The 24,009-nt window shown below is 51.5% G+C and overlaps 1 protein-coding gene across 3 annotated transcripts in view; it reads right to left on the bottom strand.

Annotated features, from left to right (window-relative positions):
- Positions 1 to 24,009, bottom strand: part of DPYD (dihydropyrimidine dehydrogenase) — a 461,487-nt gene that overhangs the window by 326,666 nt on the left and 110,812 nt on the right. For 2 of the 3 annotated variants that reach the window (XM_045816671.1, XM_045816672.1), the window contains one exon: positions 2,126 to 2,213. The exons of the other annotated variant lie outside the window; for it this stretch is intronic. In XM_045816671.1, coding sequence (XP_045672627.1) covers positions 2,126 to 2,213 — 88 coding nt within the window. The remainder of the gene's footprint in view (positions 1 to 2,125; positions 2,214 to 24,009) is intronic. 3 annotated transcript variants of the gene reach the window in all.

Raw genomic sequence — 24,009 nt, 5'->3', positions numbered from 1 at the left:
TGCGGACTCATCAATGGAGCAGAAAGTCTTCCTGTTTTCGAGCTGATTCTGGCCTTGCTCAGACATCTCATAAACGTCCACAGAATGCCACTATTCCATTTTTGTCCGTTATTTTTATTTGGATGAAGGGGCACGTGCTAGTGAGAGCCGCGGAGTGGCTCCTGACCTGCCGGGTGGCGAGGGAGCGTCCAGCCAGCACCGGTCGCAGCTCCAGCGTGTGCTCGCGCTGGAAGGCAGCAGTGCTGCGTCCGCTGTAACCGGGGGCAACTCAGACTTCACACTGCGGACCCTTCATCTCACTCCCTTCCTCGCGAGGTTACAGTGACACAGGATTTCATATATACGTTTCACGTAAGTCGCTTATTTTCACACATGACCGTATTCCTATGACAACAGTAGCTGTTTGGGATCCCCCGACGCCAATCAATGAGACCCCCTCCCAGAATCCAGCTTTTGAGTTACACAGCGAATAGGCAGCGCTGATTCTTTCCTAGTATCTATAGGGTTAAGTCTCAAATACTGAGCACAGGATTCAAAGATCTTCACCACCTCATCCCAATCCAATGGTCTTGTCTCTTTCCCATCATTTTTTTCCCATGTGTAACCTGCGCTCTGTTCTAGACACAGTGAATTCGTCACGTTCCCCCTCAGCCTGTCCTGTGCTCGCCCGCATGTCTGGCTTTTCACACACTAAACACTCTTCCTGGGTTGCAACACTAACCACACTGAATCCCAGTTCCATCGCTATTCTTTTACTGTATCTGCCTTGCTCACAGCTTATGAACTTGTAAAAGGCAGGTGTTTTGGGCACATAGTAGGTGGTCAATAAATAACACCTATAAAAGCAGCAATCACTTCATGGTATTTGCCATACTGAATGACAAATAGGGTCATTAATAATTCCAAAAGCAACAAAATATTTCCTGAAGAATTACTATATTAGGGATTTTTCATGTATTACTCCATTTACAGCAAAACCTTGTAAGACAGATACTGTCTTTTATGAATAAAAGTAAAGAGATAAGTAATTTTTTCCTGGATTTCCAAGAAGCAGTCAACCTAAAAATTCAACCTCGATTTCAAACCCTAATAAATCTGACCGCATAGGTTAATGCCACACCCTTTATCTCCATGACCACCTTTCATTCTGTTGAAATTCTATAGCTATATACATGTATCCTTTTTATCCTAAACTATTTTTTTAAATTACTGACATATCGAGAAATAATCTCTATACATAAAAAGCTGCCGGGTTGTTGAGCAGCACATTGGGTTTTGTAGCACTGTAGAACTAAGTATTAAGCCTTTGGAAAGGGTTTTCTCCACGTCCCTGTGGGGAGACTTCCTCCAGGTTTTGTTCGCTTGTTGAAGGACGAGACACGAGGCCAGAGCTTGCCACGCTCTCCTCCCAAACAAGACGCTACTAACCAACCATTCAACCAGCCAACCGCTCACTCACTCAGTGAGTGAAAACTGGGCCTAGCCTTCCACTGATTTAAAAAAAAAGTTAAAAATCAAAATTCCTTTTGTTCTGTTTGTGCTCCTTTTTCCTTTTCTTTCTTTATTTTTCTTTCTGTCTCTCTGTCTGTCTTTCCTTCTCTTTTGGGTTTGGAGGGTATCTTCTTGTTTACAACTCTTATCAGTCTCCTTAAATTACTGCAAAGCTGAAGCGAGTTAACAGAATGCCAGTGGAATGGAGGGTCCGGCCCTGTGATGTGTGCTGGAGTGCCGGACTCAGTACCAAAGCACACTTGGAAACAAAGATATCTCTCAAATTTGAAATGTGTTTTGATGATCAATGAAAGTTCCTCTGGATAAGCATTCATAGCAACCTGAAACTAGATCAGTCTATTCGGCGAATGTGCAGATTTAAAAATCAGGCATTTCAACATCAACTAATCTTTAAGATAATAAACAATAATATGCAGTTTCACAATAATCTTATCACGTCTGGGAGACGAATGAATAAAATGGGCCATATCTCCACCTGCCTGTAGAAACCACACTTGTAATTCTTTCACCCAATCGGCCACACAAAGCTTCATGCCTCAGTCACGTGTCCCAACCGAGCTCAAGACCAAAGGGTACTATTAGGTTTCGTTTGCAGAAATAAGTCTGAACGTACCTTGTTTGCGATGCTTGTGATGAATGACTTGATGTCTAGATTCGTGGGGCAGCTCTTCCGACACGGGGCGTCTGCGCATTTCAGGCACCTAGGGAACAGAGCCACCGGGGTAAACAAACGCCCGAGTAACTGAGATAATGCTGGACAGACCTCCCACGCCCGATCAGAGTGAGCAGGCAGGAGGCGCTCCTCAAACCACACTGCTTTTAGGAACGAAATCTTCTGTTAAGCAAGGAAGGAAACATACCGTTTCACTGTTTCCACACCTTCAACCAGGTACCGAAGAGCAGGGCGTAACCTGCTGCCGCTGCCCCCGACGGTGCGCCCCCCGGAGTGCTGGAGGACCAGCCTTATTCCAGACCCATCGCTCACCCCCCGACTCCGTCAGGCTCACTATGATCCCTCAGAACTCGGGTAGCATTGGAGCGTGCAATCTTTTACAATAAACGTTACAAATAACACCCCCTTTTATTACAAAGTCATAATCATGTTCTTCTGGAACACACAACATCACACTCAAGCACACCGGGTGACATTGTAGGTGCAACGCTCAAACCCAAGCTGCACATTCTCGCACCCACAGAATGACCCTGCCGACCCCACGTAAGCAGGCCTTACTTCTGCCGACCCGCACAAGTGAGACAGGTGACGTGGCTCACTGCGCCCCTCGGAGCATCCTCCCTCCCCGCCTCCCACCCCGCCTTCCCTCCTCCCCGCCTTCCCCGGCCTCCCTCATCCCCCTCCCCCCCTCCAGTTTTCTCCACTGCAGCCGACACACTAGTCACACGGCGACTGGGCTTTGGGGCAGCGGCGCCGACGCATCGCCCGGGCGCGCCACCTTCCAGACTGCAGTGTCTACGCCCCCAGACGACGTGCCCCCAGCTGAGCATGGGCTCAGCCAAGGGCAAGCCCCCTTGCCGTGGCAGCCCGCACGCATTCACAGGCCAGTGAGGGGTCCCGGCCCAGGCCTTGCCCTGACTTGGGGAGCCGGGCCTCAGGGACCCACGGCAGCCCCCGTTCCCGTCCTCCCTACAGACCCCGGCCTTCTGCCCAGCCCCCTGCACACTCGTCTCGTCTCGGTGGTGGCGGCTCCCCGCGGAACTGCCTCAGGGCCACCCGGAGGCTTGGCGGGTGTCACAGGTCCCGCAGAGGGGCCCCTCGCACGGCTGAGGGGCTGGCCTGCGAGCCTAAGCTTTGGGAAACCCCTCCGAGGTAGTTTCCACGTGCATGGCTGCATCCGCTGAGGGAGAATCACGATTCCGTGATGACCCCAGCACTGGAGCCAGGAGTGACCCAGGTGGAGCGGTCTTTAATGGGCACGTTCACGTCTGCGTGTCCATCCATCCGTCTGCTTCAAACGCTGAGCGAGGCAGGAAGAGATCGTTGGGAGGAGCAGTGCTTCACGGCCGACCTGGAGAAGGAGCGGGCGGGTCCGTGACTTCTTGGGGGAGCGGTCTGTTCAGGTGCTCCGCCCATTTTCCATTGCTTGTTTGTTTTGTTTGTTTGTTTGGTGTTGAGGTACATGAGTTCTTTATGTATTTAGGATGTTAAGCCTTTGTCCAAGCTGTTGTTTGCAAAAATCTTCTCCCATTCAGGTGACTATCTTTTGTTTTGAGGGGCAGCGAAGGGTATAAGGGGTCGGATACATGGTGATGGAGGAAGAGCTGACTTTGGGTGGTGGGCACCCATGCAGTGCACAGAGGATGCAGCACAGAAATGTGCACCTGAAACCTCTATCATCTTTTTTATTAGCCTGAGGACATGCCCATGGATTTTTTTATTTTTAAGAAAGGAAGGGAGGGTGAGAGGGAGGAAAACATTGACGTGAAAGGGAAACATCGATGAGTTGCCTCTTGTACACACCCTGATGGGGACCGAACCCACAACCCAGGTATGTGCCCTGACAGGGAACTGAACCTGCGACCTTTCGGTCCATGCGACGATGCCGCAACTAACCGAGCCAACAGCACCATCCAGGGTGGAACCTATACAATCTGATTAACGAATGTCACCCCGGTAACTTTAATCATAAGACAAGAATGGTGGGCATTAGGGAACTGACGCAGGGTGGGCTAGGGCTGTGTGAGTAACGGAGTCTGGTCCACCATACACCGAGAGTGGGGGCAGGAACACACAGAGCAGGGGCCTAAAACTGAAGATGCGATACCATCTCGTTTGTCAGAAGACCGGCACTCTCTGAGAAGTCCACTGAGCATGGATCTGACCTCGCGCTGTTGGCCAGGGTGGTGTGGAGCTCACTCCGTACCCTACCCAGGTCCTGGCGTCCAGACCTGGGTTCGTGTCTTTGGGAAAACAATGCCCGTCTCCTCGCTCTCCTCTTGTGAGGGGAAGAGGGGAAGAGTCCTCTCCATTGTCGGAACCGGCTTCTCTGTCCCTAATTAATGCCTTGTCTTTACATCTGATCTTTTTTCTCCGGCCTGTGCCCTCAGCCCTCTCTCTAAATTAAATCTTACACAATGAATAGCGAAGGCTTTTCATAACCAATTGTCCTCTCTGAGATGTAGTCATTAAGCCTCTCTGCTGCCATCCCTGTAAATGCCATCGTTAGATTCACATCTGTCGTTTCGCAGAACTCCTGTCTTCCCGTGTGCATGCATCTCCCCTAAAACGCTGCCACCGAGGTACAGACGAGTGTCTGGGGCGTGTGACCGGCAGCACGCACCACACAACAGTGCGAGAGGAGGGTGACACGTGGCCTGCTTGGGCTCAAGTGCCAATGTGAGGTGACACTTATGTCGTTGTCACATGAATTAGTGCGCTGAGCATCCACAGCGATTTGAAAGGGTTTCCTATCATGTAATAAAATACTTAAGAATTTAGCAAATTATATGCCATCTTAAATTCCTTCTCATTTATTTTTTAAAAAGCCATTTGAACAGATTTTTTTAAATACCTGTCATTTATTAGGAATGCAGCAACAGATATATAGAGAGATATTGTACATCTAGATATTATATATCTATGTATATTACATCTATATAATACATAAATATATATTATAGATATATAGATGTATTGTACAAATCTAGATATAATATATACATATATCTATATATAATATATTTTTATATTTTATACACACACACACACACACACATATTCTGGTAATCCCTAATGAAGTCACAAGTTTTCTGCTTTTTTTTTCTCCCTAAGACCCACCTTGAATCGTAAGGCAATTACAAAATAAAGTTATAATGTCAGCGGGTATAAAGGAGTCAAATTAGTGCCCGGTGTTTTTTTTTTTCCATTCTTCCAGAGAAATCTTTCACGCCGCACAGACACAGATTCCCTTAACAGCACTGACAGCGTAAGGATTTTTAGTTGTGGTTATTAAGCCTCTTCACCAAAGCCTTCCCCCTTTATGACCGAGCTGGTTCACGAGCAGCAGCTGTTGCAAAGGTCAGATGTTAATGAGGCAGGGCCAGGGCGGACTGCACGGGAGCGGTCTCCCTCCCCTTCGGTGCCATGCCGCGCACGTGCCGGAGCGCGCCGGCTCCGATAATGACACCGTCTCGCAGCCCTGCGAGCCGCCGCGGCACGCGGGCGCGCCGAGCCGCCATTAATCCCACTTATCACTCTGACAGCCCCGTAATTACCCCGCCGCGCGGCCAGGTAGCGCCAATAAAACCGCGGGCCCCGCGCGGCGCGCGCGCCGGCCAGACGTGGTATTAAACGGGGTGGGGGCTGCTCATCAAGTGACATTAGCGTTGACCTATTTTTCTAGCTGACAATAAATTATCCTTTGACCACGCCGGAATGGATACGGCAGAGTCCGCTTCCCGGCCGCCCGGGGAGGCGCTGCCCGGGAGGGGGCGGCGAGCCGTGCGAGTGAAAGAGCAGAAATGCCTGTCGGAACGTCATTACCCAAATTGCTCCCGGTGATTGATACCGGGAAGAACCACAGGCGCGGTGCTTAGGGGAATATGTCAACAATTACTGTAAACCACGGCTCTACATAAATTCTTCCTTAGAAGTAACATTTAAATTACTCCCGTTTTTATCCTCAGTCATTTAATCCCCTTTTATGTTTCCGAGTTCCTCGGTTACAATGCAGTTTATTTTTAAATGCATTGTAAGAGGCAACAGTCAATTCCGATAAACAATTAGGTAATATTTTAATCCCCAAATCATTATCTTTCTACTCAGAGGCGCATATTAGACTCCTTTTCAAGCACTGAAGCATCTTAGATTTTTTTCACTAGTGATAAATTTTTTTTTGTTTCCATATTTCATAGAGAGCCTAACAGTGGATTTCATGAAAAACAAAGTATGGAATCCTTAACAGGGCTAATTCTTCGTGATTCTGCGTGACTCTGGAAAACGTCTGGACACTGGAGGGAGGTAACGACTGGAGAGACCCATCAAGGGCCTCTGTCGGGGGAAGAGTCGGACCCCTGTTTCCAAGCAGCAGGGGGGCTGAGCGGCTCTGCACGGCGGGGTGGCGCCCACGGGCAGGCGTGCCGCGTGAGGAGTGAAGCAAGCAGCGCTTCGGGGATTGCTAGGCACCCGGAGCAGCTCCAGCTGCAACCTACGCTTGTTCAGAGGGTTTTCGAGTCCGTGAGTTTAAATGACGACTCGTTTCTTTCTCAGTTAGAAAAAAACAAAAAACAGCAAAATCTATCTGAAAACCTTAAAACTGCCTGTCGGTTTTTTTGGTTTTTTTTTTTGCTAGACTTTGGTTCAAGCAAATCGGCACGGTTCACCACCCTATTCACAACCTGTGTTAGCTCACAGGTAGTCAAACTGGGCGAGTGGTATTTCCGTTAAAAACGAAACTGTTTCCCTATTCCCGGTGCATGTCCTCAGGTCTTTGATGTTCAGGGCCTCTACTTGGAGTGTGTGAGTCACTGGGACGTGGACTGTGGGCGTGGGACGCAGCTCCCCCTCCCTAAGATCACCAGTGGACAGAAAGATCACCAGTGGACAGAAGTGTGTGGCCTGCCATCCTCCCCCACCGCGGCACTATCACCACGGAAACTGAGCAGGATGAAGCACCATGTGGCAGGGAAGGAGAGCGGACCGAAACGTGGAGGTCAGAAGTGCCACACAAGCGTCTGCGTTCCACAGCTGGCGTCCCCTGCACCCGGACCCGAGAACAGAGGTTGTGTCGTTACAACATGAGGGGCCAGTGCGGCGACCCGATGCGTCAGCAGTCAGGAGCCACCCTCTGCCCCGACAACTCCCGCTGCGTCTCCCTGTGTCCGCCGCCTCTCCCCTGCCCCGTCTGCCCCTGGATCACACCGCACCTTCTTACTTACTGGCTCAGGGGCACCTGGAACTATGGTGCCTCTGGCTATGTCTAATACACGTCCTGGTTCTCCATTCTGCTGGGCCAGACAGCTGCGGCGACATCGTGAAACGTAACCGGATTTTTCACGCTGTGCTCTACTCAGCCTTTGCGACATCGCATGAGGTCCGCGTTTAAGGCTCTGAATACACATTTGAATGGATAGGGTGACGCCAAAACAGAATTTTTCAATAGAGCTGTTCCTCTGCCAGACCTTTCCCTTCTCACATGGGTACTTTAAGACAATTCAGAAGAAGAAAAATTGAAAACAGTACCCAGCTCACACAACAGATGGCCACAGCATTCCGCTGGGTGAGCTTGCCCGTGAGTCTAGGAATACCACGTCGCTCAGAACGGTTCTGCGGCCTTTCTGTGCTCGGTGTGAGATGATTCTATGGGCGTATCACTGAGTCCGCTCCTGAAGGACGCAGGTCGTGAACAGGAGAACCCACGTGACACGAGACTGCCCCTCACCCCTGCTCTGCGGCCAGCTCCGGGCACCGGAGTGCTTTCAGGGCCCGTGGGAGGCGTGGTCCCCCCCTGCCTCTTCAACTTCCGTCACCTGGGGAGACGGCTACAAGGTATTTCTCACCCTCCAGAGTAAGGTAGCCTCTCCCCTGACCAAACATGCTATCTACATACAAAGACGGTCTCTTTTTAGGTAACTGTTAATAACGGATGAAGCACCTGTGTATTTCGTGCCCTTGTAATTAGAAAGTTGACATCCAGGGGACCACACACCTACCTGATCTGCCTACCTCAGATCAGCTCCACAGCTTAGCAGAGCCCAGTTAGCCGTGCTCACAACCCGGGATGCACCCCGCCTTTCGCCGACCAGCCTACCGTTCTTAAGTTAGCCCCGACGAGCCGCAGGCACTTCGCTGTCGAGCCAGCAGACGGTCGCTCAGAAGCACTGTGGCCCCCCTCCCATTCTAGGTGGCGGTGGGTGCCATGAGGCTGGATGTACTTCTGATCCTTTATAGCCCGTGGAGGGAAGCCAGAGACGGTGCCGACGGCCTCTATTACAGCCCCCCGCCACTCAGTGATCCCGTTTCAGCCGCCCCGTTTCCCCAGCAGTGCCATCGGGCCCCTGATTTACAGCGAGAGTCCTCCCAGCCTTAGCAGGAGACATGGTTTCTTCGTAGCGCGCCCATGTGCTGTGCAAACGATCGTCTCAGACTTTGAAACACCTGTTGGATGTTTATCTTAATGTCAACAAAGCCCCGTTAGGAACGGCACCAAAAAAAGCGATATATATTAGTCGTCGATGCTCTAAAAGTTAACTTTCCGGCAAAATTCTAAACTGAAAAAAAGCTGTATACTTTATGACTTCTTTGATGGGAATTTCAGAAATAGTAAAGCTGGCAGATAGATTTTTGTCCTGTTTCTAATAAAAATGTAAAAGAGGAAAAATGAAATAGATAAGCCATAAACAAGCTATTTATTACAATACCATTCCTAGATCTCTGGCACATGTTGGTTTGAAAAATAGTATTTGTGTAAATACGTAAAAACTGCTCGAAGGCATGTGGTCTAAGACTTGGGCTAGATTTTACTTTATACCAATGCTGTGTTGTTTGTTTTTTTGCAACGAGCCAGCACAACACGTAATTTAAAAATCGACAGGACTTTGCTGCTGTTGGTAACTGAAATCGTGTTATTCTGTGTAACTTTTATTTTTTCCCTTTGGTCATTTGGGTTGACCGGGCCAGCGTCAACCCCCGACGCCCCCACCCTCTCTTCTCCTCTGCCCCCAAAACTCAAGTCTTACGAGGGGTCTGTCTGACTGACAGCCCTACAGGGCGGCCCCACTGGGGCAGGCCCCTGAGCAGCCGGGGCCACGGAACAGAGGCTGCACTCTGGCCGAAGAAACACAGTCAGCGGCAGCCCGTGCCCGGGCACCCGGCCCCTGAAGCAACGGTGCAAGGGGGGACTTGGCCTTGAAACGGCGAGAGCGCACCGCCAGCAACAGAATCTGGGAACAACTGACTTCCTCTGAATCGCAGCTATCCGGATGTCACGGCATGGGGGATGGGCAGAAACAACTCAAGGCAAAATCAATATTAAAAGCTCCCCTGTTCTAAGGTCTGCGCTGGGGATGGGGTGGTGGGGGTGAGGGGTCACTGCACTCACGCGGAAGACGGTGGTGTACAAACACACTGGCTCCTTCCACGTGCGAGAGACATTTTTCTGGCTCGTTTTTCTTCGTGCGTGCAGCAGCGGTTGTGATATTGCATGGGGTCAGAGACCGGGTTTGGAGAGCGAGGGTCGGACTGGGTTTGCTTCCTGTTTCACTGGTCCAGCTGCATGGGTGGGGCCTAGGCCTATGTATCCGAAAGCTTTACTTCATGAGAATCATGCGCATTTCCATTTTTTCAAAAGTGAAGGGCAACCCCCTCCACACACACACACACACACACACACACACTTAAACTAAATTTAAAAAATTCATTTCTTTTACTTAACTAAATCTAGGTCGATTACCCCATGTTTAAAAAAAAAACAACTGTCTTCAGCACAAAGTTTAGGTTTTATACAACCCTGGAGTTGTCTTTTTGTTGTTTTTTTTTTTTAAATAACCTGTATCTGATCATTACATTCTGCTTACACGAGAGAGCTCTACACAAGACCGCCCTGGAGCCTCAGCCCCGGCCCCTGCCCTCCTGCAGACGCAGCCAGGACTCCGGCCTCACTCCGGGCTGCCCCTCCGCCCCTCCATAGGCTCCAGGTTCCCTCAGGTGTGCCCAGAGCGCCCGGTGGGTTCTTTCACCAAAGCAATTATCACCTTGACCGAGGCAGCTGACTCTCTCCCCTGCTCTCTGTTCTACTTCCTCCTCCAGGGAGAGAATGGTTGGGTTCCTTTGTCTTCGGGGACAGTCTGCTTGGCAATAGATTAATTTAAAATTGGAGGAAAAAGACAGCCCAGAATTTTGAGAATAACCCAGCTATTGCTTTTGTTTGAGGGGAAAATTTTTTTTTTAAATTGCTCTTTTAACTTATGTGAGTAGTATACACTTATAATGAAAAATATATTTATATTTGGTTTAATTTATTTAATCAATACTTACGTAGGGCTTACTGTTTGCTTGCACTATTTTTAGTGTTTATAAATATTAACTCATTTAATCTTCATCATCACTCAATGAGGTAAATACATACATATGAATATGAACTCACTGCATCTCCATAAGAACCTGATGGGCAGATCCTTCCATTACTCTCATTTTAGAGATAAAGACAGTAAGACACAAGATTTCCTTCTCTGATTCCGGTCTGAAATAGCTTATCACTGTTCTGTCTGATCCTGGTGATTACTGAGAAGTGAATACCCCCCACCCCCAAGGGTCTGTGATTCCTGGCTTCCTCCTCTTCCCCCTCAACCTCCCAGCCCCCACCCGTGTCGTGTCGGAGCTCCCCTCGAGGTCAGGGCCCTCCCCGCCTGCGGTGCCAGCGCTGCCCTCCCTACAGCCGTCCTCCTGACAGCCGGCGGCCACGCAGAGCCGGAGAAAGTGCTCTGAAATCATCCGCGAAAACCAGGCCTGTCAGAGTCCTCCTTGCACAGTGTGTCCCGTGGACGGCGGACTTCAAAAGCCACCTGACAAAACTCCCGGTTTCCTTAGATTTCCTTTCTGCGGAGCCCAGCAGGTGCGCCCGCCTCCCCTGCGCGCCTCCGGGAGGCCTTTTCTCACATGCAAATGACCCAGAATGTAAATTACAGGAAGCTCAACCTTTCCAGCAGAAACAGCAGACAACATAAAAACAATTAGATGTGACCTGTGGAAATATCACACGAGTCATAACAGGATACAATAAAAATGTATTCGGCGTCTACAGGCATAACCCAGACTAAAATAACTGTCACCACACAACACTCGGAACACTGTACATCGTGGCAAAAAAGTACTTAAGCCCCAAACTGTCCCCACGGAGCTGTCCTACAGAGACCACCACCCTTCCCACTAGGTTTTACACAAAGGACTCGGACACTGTTTCGGTCCCGGGGACCTGAATGCCCGAGTCAGTGCGGACACGGCGAAAGGAGAACATGCAGAAGCCTCAGGAAATTAATGAATGTGAAAGAAAACAGATAAGAACATAAATGTTTAATCTTCTCCATTTCGTTCCTATCTAAGGTGGACGGAGGTGTCAGGCAATAACCCTGCTTGGAAAAGGAGCTAATGGGCTGGTGGTCTGATCATTATCAGAAGACCTTTGGGGGAAAAAACCAGCCTCGAAGCCAAAGGACACGGTGTTCCAAAATAATGTCTTGAACATGGTCATCAGCCTAATAGGATATAAACTCTACAGACAGAGCAATAAAGAAGTGAAGGGCAAGTAATACACAGTTTTTGTAAAAAATGGAAAATTCCACTGACTATGTTTCTAAGGAAATGCACCACAACACCGGCAAGACCATCTTGGTTTGTCACTCTCACTGACTGCTAAAGTCAGAAAGCCGGACGTGAGTGAGTGATAACAGAACTTGCGCGTGCACGTGGCCCGTGAAATCCTAATGCTAGGGGGATGAAGAGTTGGAAAATTTTAGCTTAAGGTAAATAGTTATAAGCCTAGCAAGTAACGTGTATGTTAAAGCTTTTGTTTCAGACACTACAGATAAGGCCCGTCCGGGCTCCTGGAAAAACAGCCGACCTCCTGGGGCACTAGCTAGAGATTCCCGCATGGGGACAAGGGGAAGCATCGGAATCTTTGTGCTCCAGGGAGAGACAGACGACCACCTGCCCCCCCCTTGGGAACAGCTAAGTGCCCAGGACAGGGATGCTGCAGTTTCTGAATCTCAAAGCCCTCACCGCACCTTGTTTATTCCCCCCTTCATAAAGAGTCTGGCCTGGACAGAGAAGGCAAGATGGTCTGTAAGGGTATGAATGCACCCTCCTCTCAGACCGCCCATAAAGATTCAGTCGCTGTCGTTGCTTATTGGGTTTGGCGGTGATGGGCAGCCCCAACGCCGGTGTCTTTTCCGGTTTCGCTAACACGTCACGTCCTCTGTCCTCTGGTCCTTTCCGCTCTCCGTCAACAAACACCTGTGGAGCAAGTACGAGCTGGGGATCCTGCTAGACGCTGGAGACAGCGGGATGCGTGAGACAGGGCTTCCGTCCTCATGACACTCACGGGGGAGGAGTCGCAGAAGTGAACACACGTTCTCAGGCAACGAGGAGGTGAGAGGCGCACAGGTCTGCCCGAGTTCAGGGGCGCCCCATGTGTCCCCTCCTCTGCCTTCCAACACCCAGTGGAGTGATAGAGGCACAATGAATGAATGTGATTCTTCCGGTGTGTGCGGGGGTAGACTCTGCGGACAGGCCAAGTGACACTGGGCTCGCGGGAGATGCTGGCCCCAGGCCGCGGAAAGTACTTAACGCCGCCCGCCTGCCTGGTGGCTTTCAGAAGCGCCTCCACCGCGAACAGACCATCTCTCCCCCCACCCGCTCCCCCCTCCTTTACCCACGGCCTCCCCGAGAAGGACCCACCGGAGCACAAGCCCGGAGGCAACAACAGGCTTGGACGGATTCTGGGTTGGGCCCCAGCAGCTCTACCACTTACGAGCTTTGTGATCGGGGGGGAAAAGTTATTTAAATTCTTTGTGCCCCGGCTTCCTCATTCACTTGCCAATTACAGGCTAGACACCACATCATTACAGGGAGGATAAAATAAATGAATACGTGTAAAACATTTAGCGCCTGCCACGGAGTATGTGCTCAGTAATGTAAATCGCTGTTGCGAACCATTTGCATGATTTACGATCCGGCGACAATGGAGGATGCGACGGGGTGAGCGAGCGCCGTTTCCCAGCCGCCACGGGAAGCGCAGTCCTGCTCGGCTGTAAAGTGATGCCTCGCGCAGAGGCGGCCGTGGAAATTAAATGACATAATTATGAAGAGCACCCACCACGGCGTCATGCTCGTAGCAGCAGCTCAATAAATGATAGCTGGGAAACGTTTTGAAAAATGTCTTCCTCTTCCAAGCCAACGCAAGGGACTGCGTGGGGTGCAGAGGTGAGGTCACGGAATTGTGGGTGCAAAGAACATGTGTAACCACAGGGGGTCCTAAGAAAGACAACGCTGTGAGCGCCAAGTGCGTCCGCAGGGTTTATGAGGGTCGCGGTGGCAGCCACGCCCACCCAAGCCAAGCCGGCACGGCCACCCGCCAGCAGCACAAGCCACCCCGGCAGGGGCCTGGGGATCCCGACATCCCTCCTGCTTGCTCCCCACAGCCTCTGCTCCAGCGTATCACTCGCAGCCTTGAGGGGACCGCGCCAGGCACCTTTCCTGCACGGGGCACCTGTGTGGGCGGGCGGGCATGCACGTGGGCGCGGACCGGGGCTTGGGGGGCAGGGGTGGGATGAATCTCCCTCTCCCGGGCAGCTCTCCGACACAGGGGGGATTTTTGTCTACTTCCCACAGGTACATGCACGTGTTTCTAATACATGAGTGGGTTTCAGGTGCTGAGACACCTGAAGTCTCCACTGTGAATAGAGAGAGAAGCGTTCTTGAAAAATAGTTCGAGAGAATACATTTTTCCTATGCACTGTCTTCACATTCCAGCTGGAAAACGTCTTACTTCTCAGTGTCTCTGGGTTTTTGTTATTGTGTGGGTGAGCGTTTCAGAACAACCCCGCTGAGTCAGGTTTGCTTCGCAGGCTGGCGAGCCGGTACCCCGTTCTCCCAGCCCGGCGTCAAGGCGCGTCCGCCCCTTCTCACGGAAGGGGTGTCACTGCAGGCCCACAGAGGAGACGGCGGGAGCCCAGTATCCGTTCGGGGAACATGGAGAGCAGCGCGTATTCTTAGTTCAACGTGCCCATCTCCCTCCGAGGTCCTGCCTCCACGCTGGCTCTCTCCCACTGCCCTCCGACCACCTCCGCGGTCACCGTCTCCAGAGAGACCTTCCTCCACCACCAGCGTCCCCCTCCACATTGTTCATCTACCTCTGTGCACCCCCACGTTCCCACGCTGCACTGTCCCTGTTCTTTCCTGACGTGTCCCCAGGGAGCTGACACGTCCGAGGAGGACACTCACTCACTCACTCACTAAACGTCGGTTGGGGCGGCTGGTGGGCACCGGGCCCGGGGGAGTCACAGCTGACGGACACACGCAGACCGGTCCTCTCTGCGGCTTGGGGTTGAACGATAAGCACACACACAGGAAACAAGTTACCCGTATTTTCGGACTGTGAGATGTGCTCCCCCCGCACCGTCCCCCCCCAGATTTGGGAGGAATAACGGTTGTTACTGCTGCTATCGAGTTCTGCTGACATCTACACGGGTGAAATATCATGTCGTTTGTGTCATTAAATATTTTACCACATTTTCTGCTTCAAAATTTTTTTCCTATTTTCCTCCTCTAAAACCTAGGTGCGTCTTATGGTCCGAAAAATAGGGGGGTTTCAATTTGTCTTCCATTTCTCCCTCGTACCACGGGCACTTTCTCGGATGTTCTGAGCAAGGCTGCACTGCCATTTCTGTCTCGCATCTTCCACAGGCAGCGCATTCCAAACTGGAACATCGTGGTGCTGGTCAGTGACAGAAGGCACTGAGGACTTAACTCTGCATTTCTCACAAGCAGGCCTACCCAAGGGCGCGCACCTGGAAGCCCTTTGGCCGTTTTCCTAAATTAGCTCCCACGCACATGCGTCTCCATCGCCGCACGGCTGGGGGAGGCGGGTCGCTGTGCTCGCGGGGCCGGGTTGGGGCTGGCTTCCTCCGTTCCCACCGCCTGCCCAAGTGGTGCGGGTCGGGCACAGTGTAACCAGGCGAGCGAGGTCGACGACGTAACACACAGGGAGAAGCCGCACGGGTCACCGCACAAAGTCACGAAGTTTGGGGACTGCACCACGTACCGTATTTACACGCACCTCTCGACTTCCAAGTTGCCATGAAGGCTGAACTGGAAGCTTTATGTCTCCGTGGAACCTCCTGTGTTCTTAACGCGCAGGACGCACTTAATCGTTCTGCAGTATTAAAGTCTGCCCACTGCCGTGAAATAATGAAAAAACAGACACACCATGGCAGAGGGAGATAGATTATGATCGCAGAGAGCAGAGGGGTCAGGGGCCATGCCAGGGAGGAGGAGGGGTCTGAGGAGAGGAGACAGGGGTGCAAAGGCCAGGCGGGGCCTGGGGCTCGGCAGGGTGGGGCCCCCAGGGCAACCCCTGGAGCAGGAGCAGCACGGGGGAAGGAGGCGGGGCTGAGCAGGGAGGGACTGCTCCTCCTGCAGGTGCACTGCCAACGCTCACTGAACAAACAAATGTGCGATAATAATAATAAAGAGAGGACCGTGCACTCGCCTGAATTCTGAGGTTTGGATTATTCCTATCTTGGGAAAATTAGAATTTTTACAAGGCAATTTACTTCCCATTACTACGAACAGGAGTATTTTCGCCTTGTTAAGACGTTCCCCCTCCATATATTTAAAAGTAATTTAGAGAGCTATAATTCAGTTTTAAACACAGTATATAAAGTATTTATGCTGCCGCGAACGTGAAAAATAGGCGTCTCGCATACATCTGTTTTCCGAGGAAATATTTATACTATTGACAACGTTTCGCTCTGGATTCCAAAGGGATATAAATTGTATAATCTCTTTAGGGGAAAAAAATGACCGTTTTCCACACGGCCTTACCGAATGAATGCCCAAAACGGGGTCGTGGCGCCAGCCGCTTCCGTTTGCACCCTGAAGCCCCTGGCACACCTGGCCGGGGCCTAGGAGGTCCTTCCCCCGACGGAGGAGCGGGTGGGCAGACGTCGCCCGTCACCCGGGATCCAGTCCGGAGGCAGAGACACCCGACCCTGAGTTCCCGGGGACAGGATCCGTCACCACCCCCCACACAACCGCCTCCAGCGTGGGCACTGGAAGAGCGCCGGGCAGGAGGGTCCGGGCTCCTGCCCTGTCCTTGAGCGGGGCCCCAGCCCCAATCAGATCCTGTCACCAGAGCAGGCCTCGGTTTCCGCGTCTCTAGGAATGGGTGCGTGGCTGGCTGGGCTGCAAGTGCCTTCTGTGACAAAGGGGCCGCGGCCCGACATCTTCGTGTGCCCGTCACGCGGCCCGAGATCGCGGGAGTGCAAGTCTTCCAATTTGAAACTCGGAGCGTTTTCTTTCAAAGGAGAGAAAGAAGTTTCTCAGTAAGTGGAGCGCAGTTTGAAGCTACTGGCGAGGCAGACCTCTCCTGAAATGTCATCAGCAGCGTGCAAATCCTCCTTTTCAAAGGCAAGGGACGAGCCTGGAAGAACTCCCGACCGGCAGCTACAAAAACGGCAAAGTACCCGCCAGCCCCAGCGGGGCCGCCCCGCCGTGCTCAGCTCCATCAGCGAGGAGGGCACAGAGCCCCGCCCGCCTCCAATTTCCGCACGTGGTGTAGCTCGGCAGTCCGGCGTCATCTCGGATTAAGTCCTGAGGAAGTCGCTCTTCAATTCTGCTCTGAACGGTCGGGAACTGCCTTCCTCGGCCCAGACTCCAGGCAGAGACCCCCATTCCTTTCTGCCTGTATCACGCCCCTTTGCGCCCTGCAGGGAAGACATCAAACTCCTTTCTGGGAAGCCCACCAGAAAATAATCAAAAGAACACCGGGTGACGGCAGGAAGCGTGGGCCACTACCTTGTCGCCGCACCTGGGAGACGCTGAAGCTCAGGTGAGGCACCCAGCCTATGTCCGCCTTAGGGCCGCGAGGGTCTAACCGCGTGCGGGAAGCGCCGGAGCACAGTAGGTGCGCGGGCAGCCTTACTCTGAGGGTCTGCTTGCGGGGGCCGGCCCCACGCCACCGACACCCTCCCCCCCCCCCCCGCCACTCCACACGCTCTGACTTGTGCCCTGGCGGTGAGCCGGCAGAGCTGAGCCCCACAGCCGAGAACCCTGGCTGGGCTGGTCTTCGGAGACAACCGCCCCAAGGCCCCCAAACCCCCAAACCCCCAGGCATCTGTCGGCTTCTCGCGAGGTCACACTTTCCACTGCTGCTGCCCCGTCCTTCTCCCTGGGGCTGCTGGTCAGTCTCGGCTGCCCGCTGGGCTTCCCACAGTCTGCTCGTCTCCTCATGGGAAACCCCACCGATGCGTCCACGCGCCTTCTAACTCTCAGCCCCGATGCTTTCTTACCCTCCCAGCCACGAAGTGCTACGGTAGTGAGAAGAGCTTTTACCCAAGACAGCACTGGTGTTCATCACTCTTAGAAGCAATGCACTGGATGTTCAGTTACTGTTGTGCAGAAGCCACTCCACACGGATGCGTTTAAAGTGTGCTTTGTTTTACGTGAATATTTTTATTTGTAAGGCGCAGACGTTGTATCCAGTCTTGCCAAGTTTGACAATCACACACATATTACTACTGGGCTTACATTTCTAAACTGAGATATTATTAAGACATGGTTCCAGGTTAATTCACCTGCTTTAGCGATCACGACACAATTACTGAGCACGCATTTCCTAAGTGCTTGCCGTGTGACAAGCCACACACGAGGCACCAGGGTCTCAAAGACGAACAGCACGTGACCCGCGACTTTGCACAACGAGCACACGGTCCGGCAGCAGGTGCACACCCAACCGTGGGTGTGCAAGGTGTGACGAGTTAAAAGAATGCACACAATGCCCCGCACGCACAGAGGAGACGTAACTTCAGAGCTAGCGCCGGACCACGGAGAGCGGCTGGTGACCGGGGTCTGGAAGAAGGCTGGTGTGGGCAGAGGGAAGGCGGGAGGGGTGCTGGGGGGGCTCGGCGGGAGAGCAACGCACGGACCCCATGGAGGGCACCGGGGGGGGGGCGGGAAGAGAAGGCCAGTGTGGGCCGGCACTCAGCCAGACTGGTCCTCTTAAGAATTTTGGCTAAAAGGACACTGTACAATTTTGGTTTGAAGCTCATCTTTGTTTCAAATATACAGTCTTACTGCACACACACACACACATCACGTGCATGTATATTAATTAACTGTGGAGAGGCAGCGTAAGGAACAATAGAAACACCTCCATGGACCACAGCAGAAACGAGAATCAAGGGGCGGGCTGGACGGAGGCCTCTGTGTCTGGTGAGACTGGCTTCGGCAAACGCTCCGCCCCCACCGCTCGGTGAGACGGCTGGGGCGCCGCCCGCTTCCATTCCCTACCGCATCGCTCTAGAGCTGGCGCGGCGCCCGGCTACTCGTGGGGCCTTAACAAACGCTCGAGGAACAGATGAGTGTTGCTACAGTCTGATTTATCTTCTGCCCACTGCCCCGACGCGCAGCCAGGGCTCTGCTAGCTGCGCAGTGCGAACTTCTCAAACTATCTTCACGTTTCCCAGCCTCTTTTGTCCTCCTGTTAGTCCCCTGAGCTGTCTTCTCAGTGACAAAAGCCCGATTAATAGGCATCTTCTACTGGTTGGCTTCATTATCTCCCTCGAGGATGACCTGTTTCTTCTCCGGACTCCTGAAGCGAGGAAGGAAAGTGGAAGGACCTAAACTGTCCAATTCAGGAAAACATTCAGTTCCTTAGCCTCGTTTCTCGCACATAGTAGGGGCTCAAATCTGTTGAGCTGAGGTGAATAATCCTGCGTATTCATTAAAAGGGTTTTGCACGGCAGTAGCATGCATCGTGCAAAGAGGCTATGCATATTTTAAATTATTATGAATTATAAATTTGATTACTCTGATGTATTCCAGGGAACTTGAAATGAGGATTGAAAAATCCAAATAGGATATTAAAATTCTCAATATTCATCTAAACATCTATTACGAATCTTATTTCTCTTGGAAAATAAAGCTCCATGCCAGGCTAATTAGCATGCCTTTATTGTGTGTGAAAACATCCTCAAGGATTTTATTTTTTACAGTCAGTTCATAATTGTGTGCACTAATAGCTGCTACATATTTTATTCATTTCCAATGAACATAAAGTAAAAATATCATCACTGTATTTTAAAAAATAACAGGAGAACACTGCTGACAATCTTTGGAGCAAGATGCAAAGGATGAGAAAAAGGGGAGGAAGGGAGACTGGGCGGAAACAGGGAGGAGGAGGAGGAGGAGGACACGCTGTTGAGAAAGGCGGAGGAAGGAACGAGGAGGACAGAGTGAGAAAGAGAAGGAACAGATGGAGGGGGACTGGGAAACACAGAGGGAGTGCGACGGGCAGAAAGAACGCGGAAAGGAAGGGGAGAGGGGAAAACTAGGGAATGGGGCGGGCGGCGTGAATGCAAAGGCATGTATTCTCCTCCCGGACGTGCAAAGTTCCAGCATCACAGCATCAAAACATAGTGTAAAATACAGCGAAACAACTCAGCACTCCCGAGACAGAAATTTTTACTAGCACTTGGGCCCTTCCCAACCCAGGATTCTTGCGATTCCAGAACACTCGAAGGGAGATATTGATTTCGATTAGAGCAGTTTATTGTGGTTTGGGACCAAGGGGATGTTACACAGGCCTTCTAAGTTCAAGTTAACAATAGTGCACACTTCTCAGCATTTATCTTGCAGTTTTAAGCCAAAGAATACACTTTTATCTTGGTTCCTTATACAGTAATCTGTCAAATTTTACGTTTTTATATTTTTATGTTGAGATAATTTTATTCGTAATTAAGCTACATTTGAAAATAATTATGAAACTCTAAAAAAGACTGTTTTTCCTAAGAATAAACATTCATAGCAATTTACGTTGACCAACAATGCTGACTCTCTAATAAATAGGCCCTCCTGGTTTACGTGCAAAATTTATTTTACACGTTTACATACAGTTCTCTCCTTTGCAGACTGAAAATTTCTTTGAAAGCAACCTTATTTCTAATTCATGCTACAGCTCTCACTTTTCACGCAGCACCCAAGAGTTCAACATTCAACACGTGCTTGTTGAATAGATGATGAATCAATGCGGCATCATGGCACAAGCAAACTTTGATTAATTTGTACGTGAACTACCCTTTTTACACGCTCGTCACACTGGTGTCCGCTGTTCTCATTCAGCTTCCGGACCACGGCCAAGCTAACCTCCTTTAGATACTAACCTCATAACGATACTCCCGTCCTGCGACTTGTCAAGAACTCACTCGTTCCAAAGCTCGAACAGCCAAGTGCTGTAAGCGCTCCCCCGCTCCACCATCGATTCCCCTGCGGCCCAACACTGAGTACTCGCCGCTGGAGAGCTCTTGCTCTTCGGCTTCCGTGTCTATCATGACGCTTCATGGAGCTCTTTATAGAGCGGGTAGGAAGAAAATGCTCTGCAATTTATGTTTCATTGAGTTTTTAACCCACGTCAACAAAATACTTTCAGAAGTGTGTGTCTAACGCACACCTATGGGCTGCAGCTACTGACAGGCATTGGACACAGCAGGGCGGCTCTCCTCACTGCCCGCCCCCTGTCCCCCACCCCAGGGCAGGACCTGGACCGAGTCAGGTGCGGCCTCCCCCCAGGCGGGCCGGCCGCGGCTGTCAAGGCCAAACGGCTGCGGCAGTCGGTGCCCTGTATGCACCGGGGGCATCCAGCCGCCATGTCTACTCCACCCCTCTCAGGTGGGCTTGGGACGGGGGCAGGACAGGGGCTTTGTGGCCTGACCCCTGGGGAGGGACCGGCGGCAGCCAAGCAAGCGGCCACGCTCCATCAACATGTGCACCCCGTCCCGCACCAATGACCGGTGCAGTTTGCCACGTGACAGCCGCCGACGGGTAAAACTGTACTTAGAAGCACTGTCGTAACAACACCGTAAACTATTTGGCACTAGCTCTGTGAGCGGCAGGTAGAGGCAGATAATAGTTACAAAAGCCAGAAAAACGGCCACTGCCGCATCAGTCAATCAGAGCCGGAGAAAGTGCCAGCATCAGTGTGGACGCTGGGCAACACAGTGACCCGGGCGAGGGCACGGCCACGAACAGCTCAGGCTTGGAGCGGCTGCCAGCACCCCAGCGTGCCTCACCGATCCATGCACTCCGGCAAGGCGAGTCTCCAGGTGATGCACCCAGAACGCCCACCGCTCTAGCCGCACTCGATAAGGTGCGGGGATTAGAACAGACAGCACGCGCTCGTCTGCGAGCTGGTTTTACAGGGAAGAGAGAGAAGTGAAAGATAGCCAAGCTGGCAAGTGAAGTTATTTCTCGTGCCTCGTCCCTCCAGCTGGCAGGGGTTTCCGCAGTGAGCGCTGCCCTAGGACTACAGCCGAATCGAGGCACGGGGCCGCTGCCAAGCACGCTGCAGGAGCTAGGCGGCGCCGGTGGGAGGAGGAGCTCGAAGGAAGAGAAGGATGGGAGCGTCTAGAAGTCTTTAAGGCGACAGACACCTTTCACAGACACCATCTACTTACAGTGAAGTTACCTAAAATACCTTATACAGCGTGGATCCTGTTTACCGTGGCCAGACTACTACTAACTGCAGTTAATCCTCATTGTTACATGTCCTTTCCCCTGGGTCCTTCCTCACTACTTGCCATGGACTGGCCCTTAGTGAAATCGTTATTTTCCCACAGCTCATATAAAACATGAATAGTATTTGCAATTTAAAATGTGCCGGGCTCCTCTAATGTCAGGTGAGTCTGGTGCCTCACTTACAGTGTAGAGAAGGTGACTCAGCCCTGAAAGTGCACCTGCTCTCGCCTGCGACAGCCGTGCGTCTGCCCCTCGAAGACACCAGTGCCCGCTCTCCTTGAACATGCAGGGCCCCTTCACTCATGGACACGCAATTTAGCGCTTCACTATTTGCGAATTCATACTACGAAATATTCTTAGAAGTGTCAGGAGGGGCGTACAGATGAGCAAGTTCAATTTACAAAGGAGAGACGGGCAGAGGCTGACCTATTCAAGATCGCAAGACTGGTTCGAGGCCGAGCTGAGGCCGGAACACAGGTCTTATGATTGGTTTTCCAGGTTTGCCTTCCCAGCCAAACGGGGGGCAGTGGGAGGGGAGCCACCATTCCTCTGTGTCCTCCTGGCCTCCTTCCGCTCCCAGTGCGGGCGGAGACCAGGCGCGCTCAGACCCCGAGAGACACAGGACGCGGAGCGAGGCGCGCTCTGTGTTTCTGCAGCTGGTCCGACCTGGCTGCGCGGCTCCCGAGTGACCGGTGGGACCAGACACCCTCCGATTTTTCTCTTTAGAGGACGGTCGCTTCTGAAAATATTTAGAAGTCAATCCAACGCTTCCTTCGGTTGCAACAGTAATCAACAAAACATCTCCAAGTTCAGTAAGCGCACCGCCACTGCCATCTCACTGAATCTTTGCACGGCCACATTCAGTGAGCATTATTATTGTCTCCAAATTATTCATAAAACGAGAAGTCTCAGAGGCAAAGTAGCAGGCTCAACGTGTCAAAGCGGATGAGCGGGGAGGCAGGAAATTAAACTTCGTCCATTTCATTAAAAAGCTGGAATTCTTTCTATCACTGCTCCACAGACTGGCGCTGTTAATTAAACCATGTCCAAAACCTCCTCGATCCGCCACTCCCGAAATGAACATCGTAATTATTGCACTTAACAATTAAAATGCCTATACCCTGAAACACAGTTCCTGGAACACAGAAACATGCTTATCACGTCTCCCTGAGGCACGCCAACGCCCCCACGCGGGCGCTGTCTCCTGACGCCCCGTCACTGTCCCCAGGCACAGACAGACTGTGCAGCGGCAAACACATGGATCTCCCGACGACCCTTGGCGTTCGCACCAGGAAAACTCCAAAGAGGAGCATCTTTGATGACTTCCCACACCCCCCTCAAGAAATAGCCGCTCAATTTTCCTGGCACAAACCTTGTGAGGTGCCGAGGACTTGGGTGCGCGGCCGCCTGCTGGCTCCGGGACCCCCTCTCTATCTGGAGGGTATCACTGAAGCACTGTGCCACATTACGACAACTCTCTCTATACCTTAATTTTCAGAAGATGCTGTTTTAAAAATAAATTCTTGCCAGGAAGATGACCATGAAGCACAGACATGACCTGATATTTCTTTACAAATATAAAATAAAGTTGTAAGTTCTACAGAAAGTAGCATGAGGGGAAAATGCTGTGTTTAAGAGAATATTTTTAGATTTTGAATAACAATGATATGGATGACAGGATACAAATGTTTTTAAATCCAAGAGGCCAGGATATAACTGATTACATGGTAGCAATGGACCTTAAATTTTGAGTTATTTTCCCATTACAGTTCTAGAAGTGATATCCAGAGTATTTGCCCCTCCTTATATCTGTGATTTGCAGACACGCCCTGAAAAGAGATAAAAATGTCCATGACTCAGGTTAGAAGGAAGCATGGAGGAAACAGACATTAGAATTAAGAAAAGGCAGTATACCTGAAAAAATTCGTTGCTATGTGAAATTTAAGCCAAAACAAACACTGACATACAACATTATGACTCTGCAGAATGAACTACCTGTGTGCACAGAGCCCCCGCCTGGGATGCGCAGAGCGGGAGTTTCTGCTGAGCAGGGGAACACGGAGCTTCCACCCGGGAGCCCGTTTGTTCTCCTCTGTGGGCCCCGCCGGCTCCCGTGCGCAGAGGGCTCTGTTTGTCCTTCTGCACCAGCTGCCGAGGCGCGTGCAGAGGGACTTGTGGGGCACGTCCGTCCGTCCGGTCTACGAGAGGTCGGTGCGTGCGTTTCGCACTGTTCTCTCCCTGCTGGCCACACCTTC

Source organism: Phyllostomus hastatus, unplaced genomic scaffold (genome assembly GCF_019186645.2).
Source record: "Phyllostomus hastatus isolate PE091 unplaced genomic scaffold, TTU_PhHast_1.1 phas_scaffold_216, whole genome shotgun sequence".
Taxonomy (NCBI): Eukaryota; Metazoa; Chordata; class Mammalia; order Chiroptera; family Phyllostomidae; genus Phyllostomus; species Phyllostomus hastatus.
The sequence above is the reverse complement of the archived record's forward strand: the minus strand, read 5'-3'. Positions and strand labels throughout refer to the sequence as shown.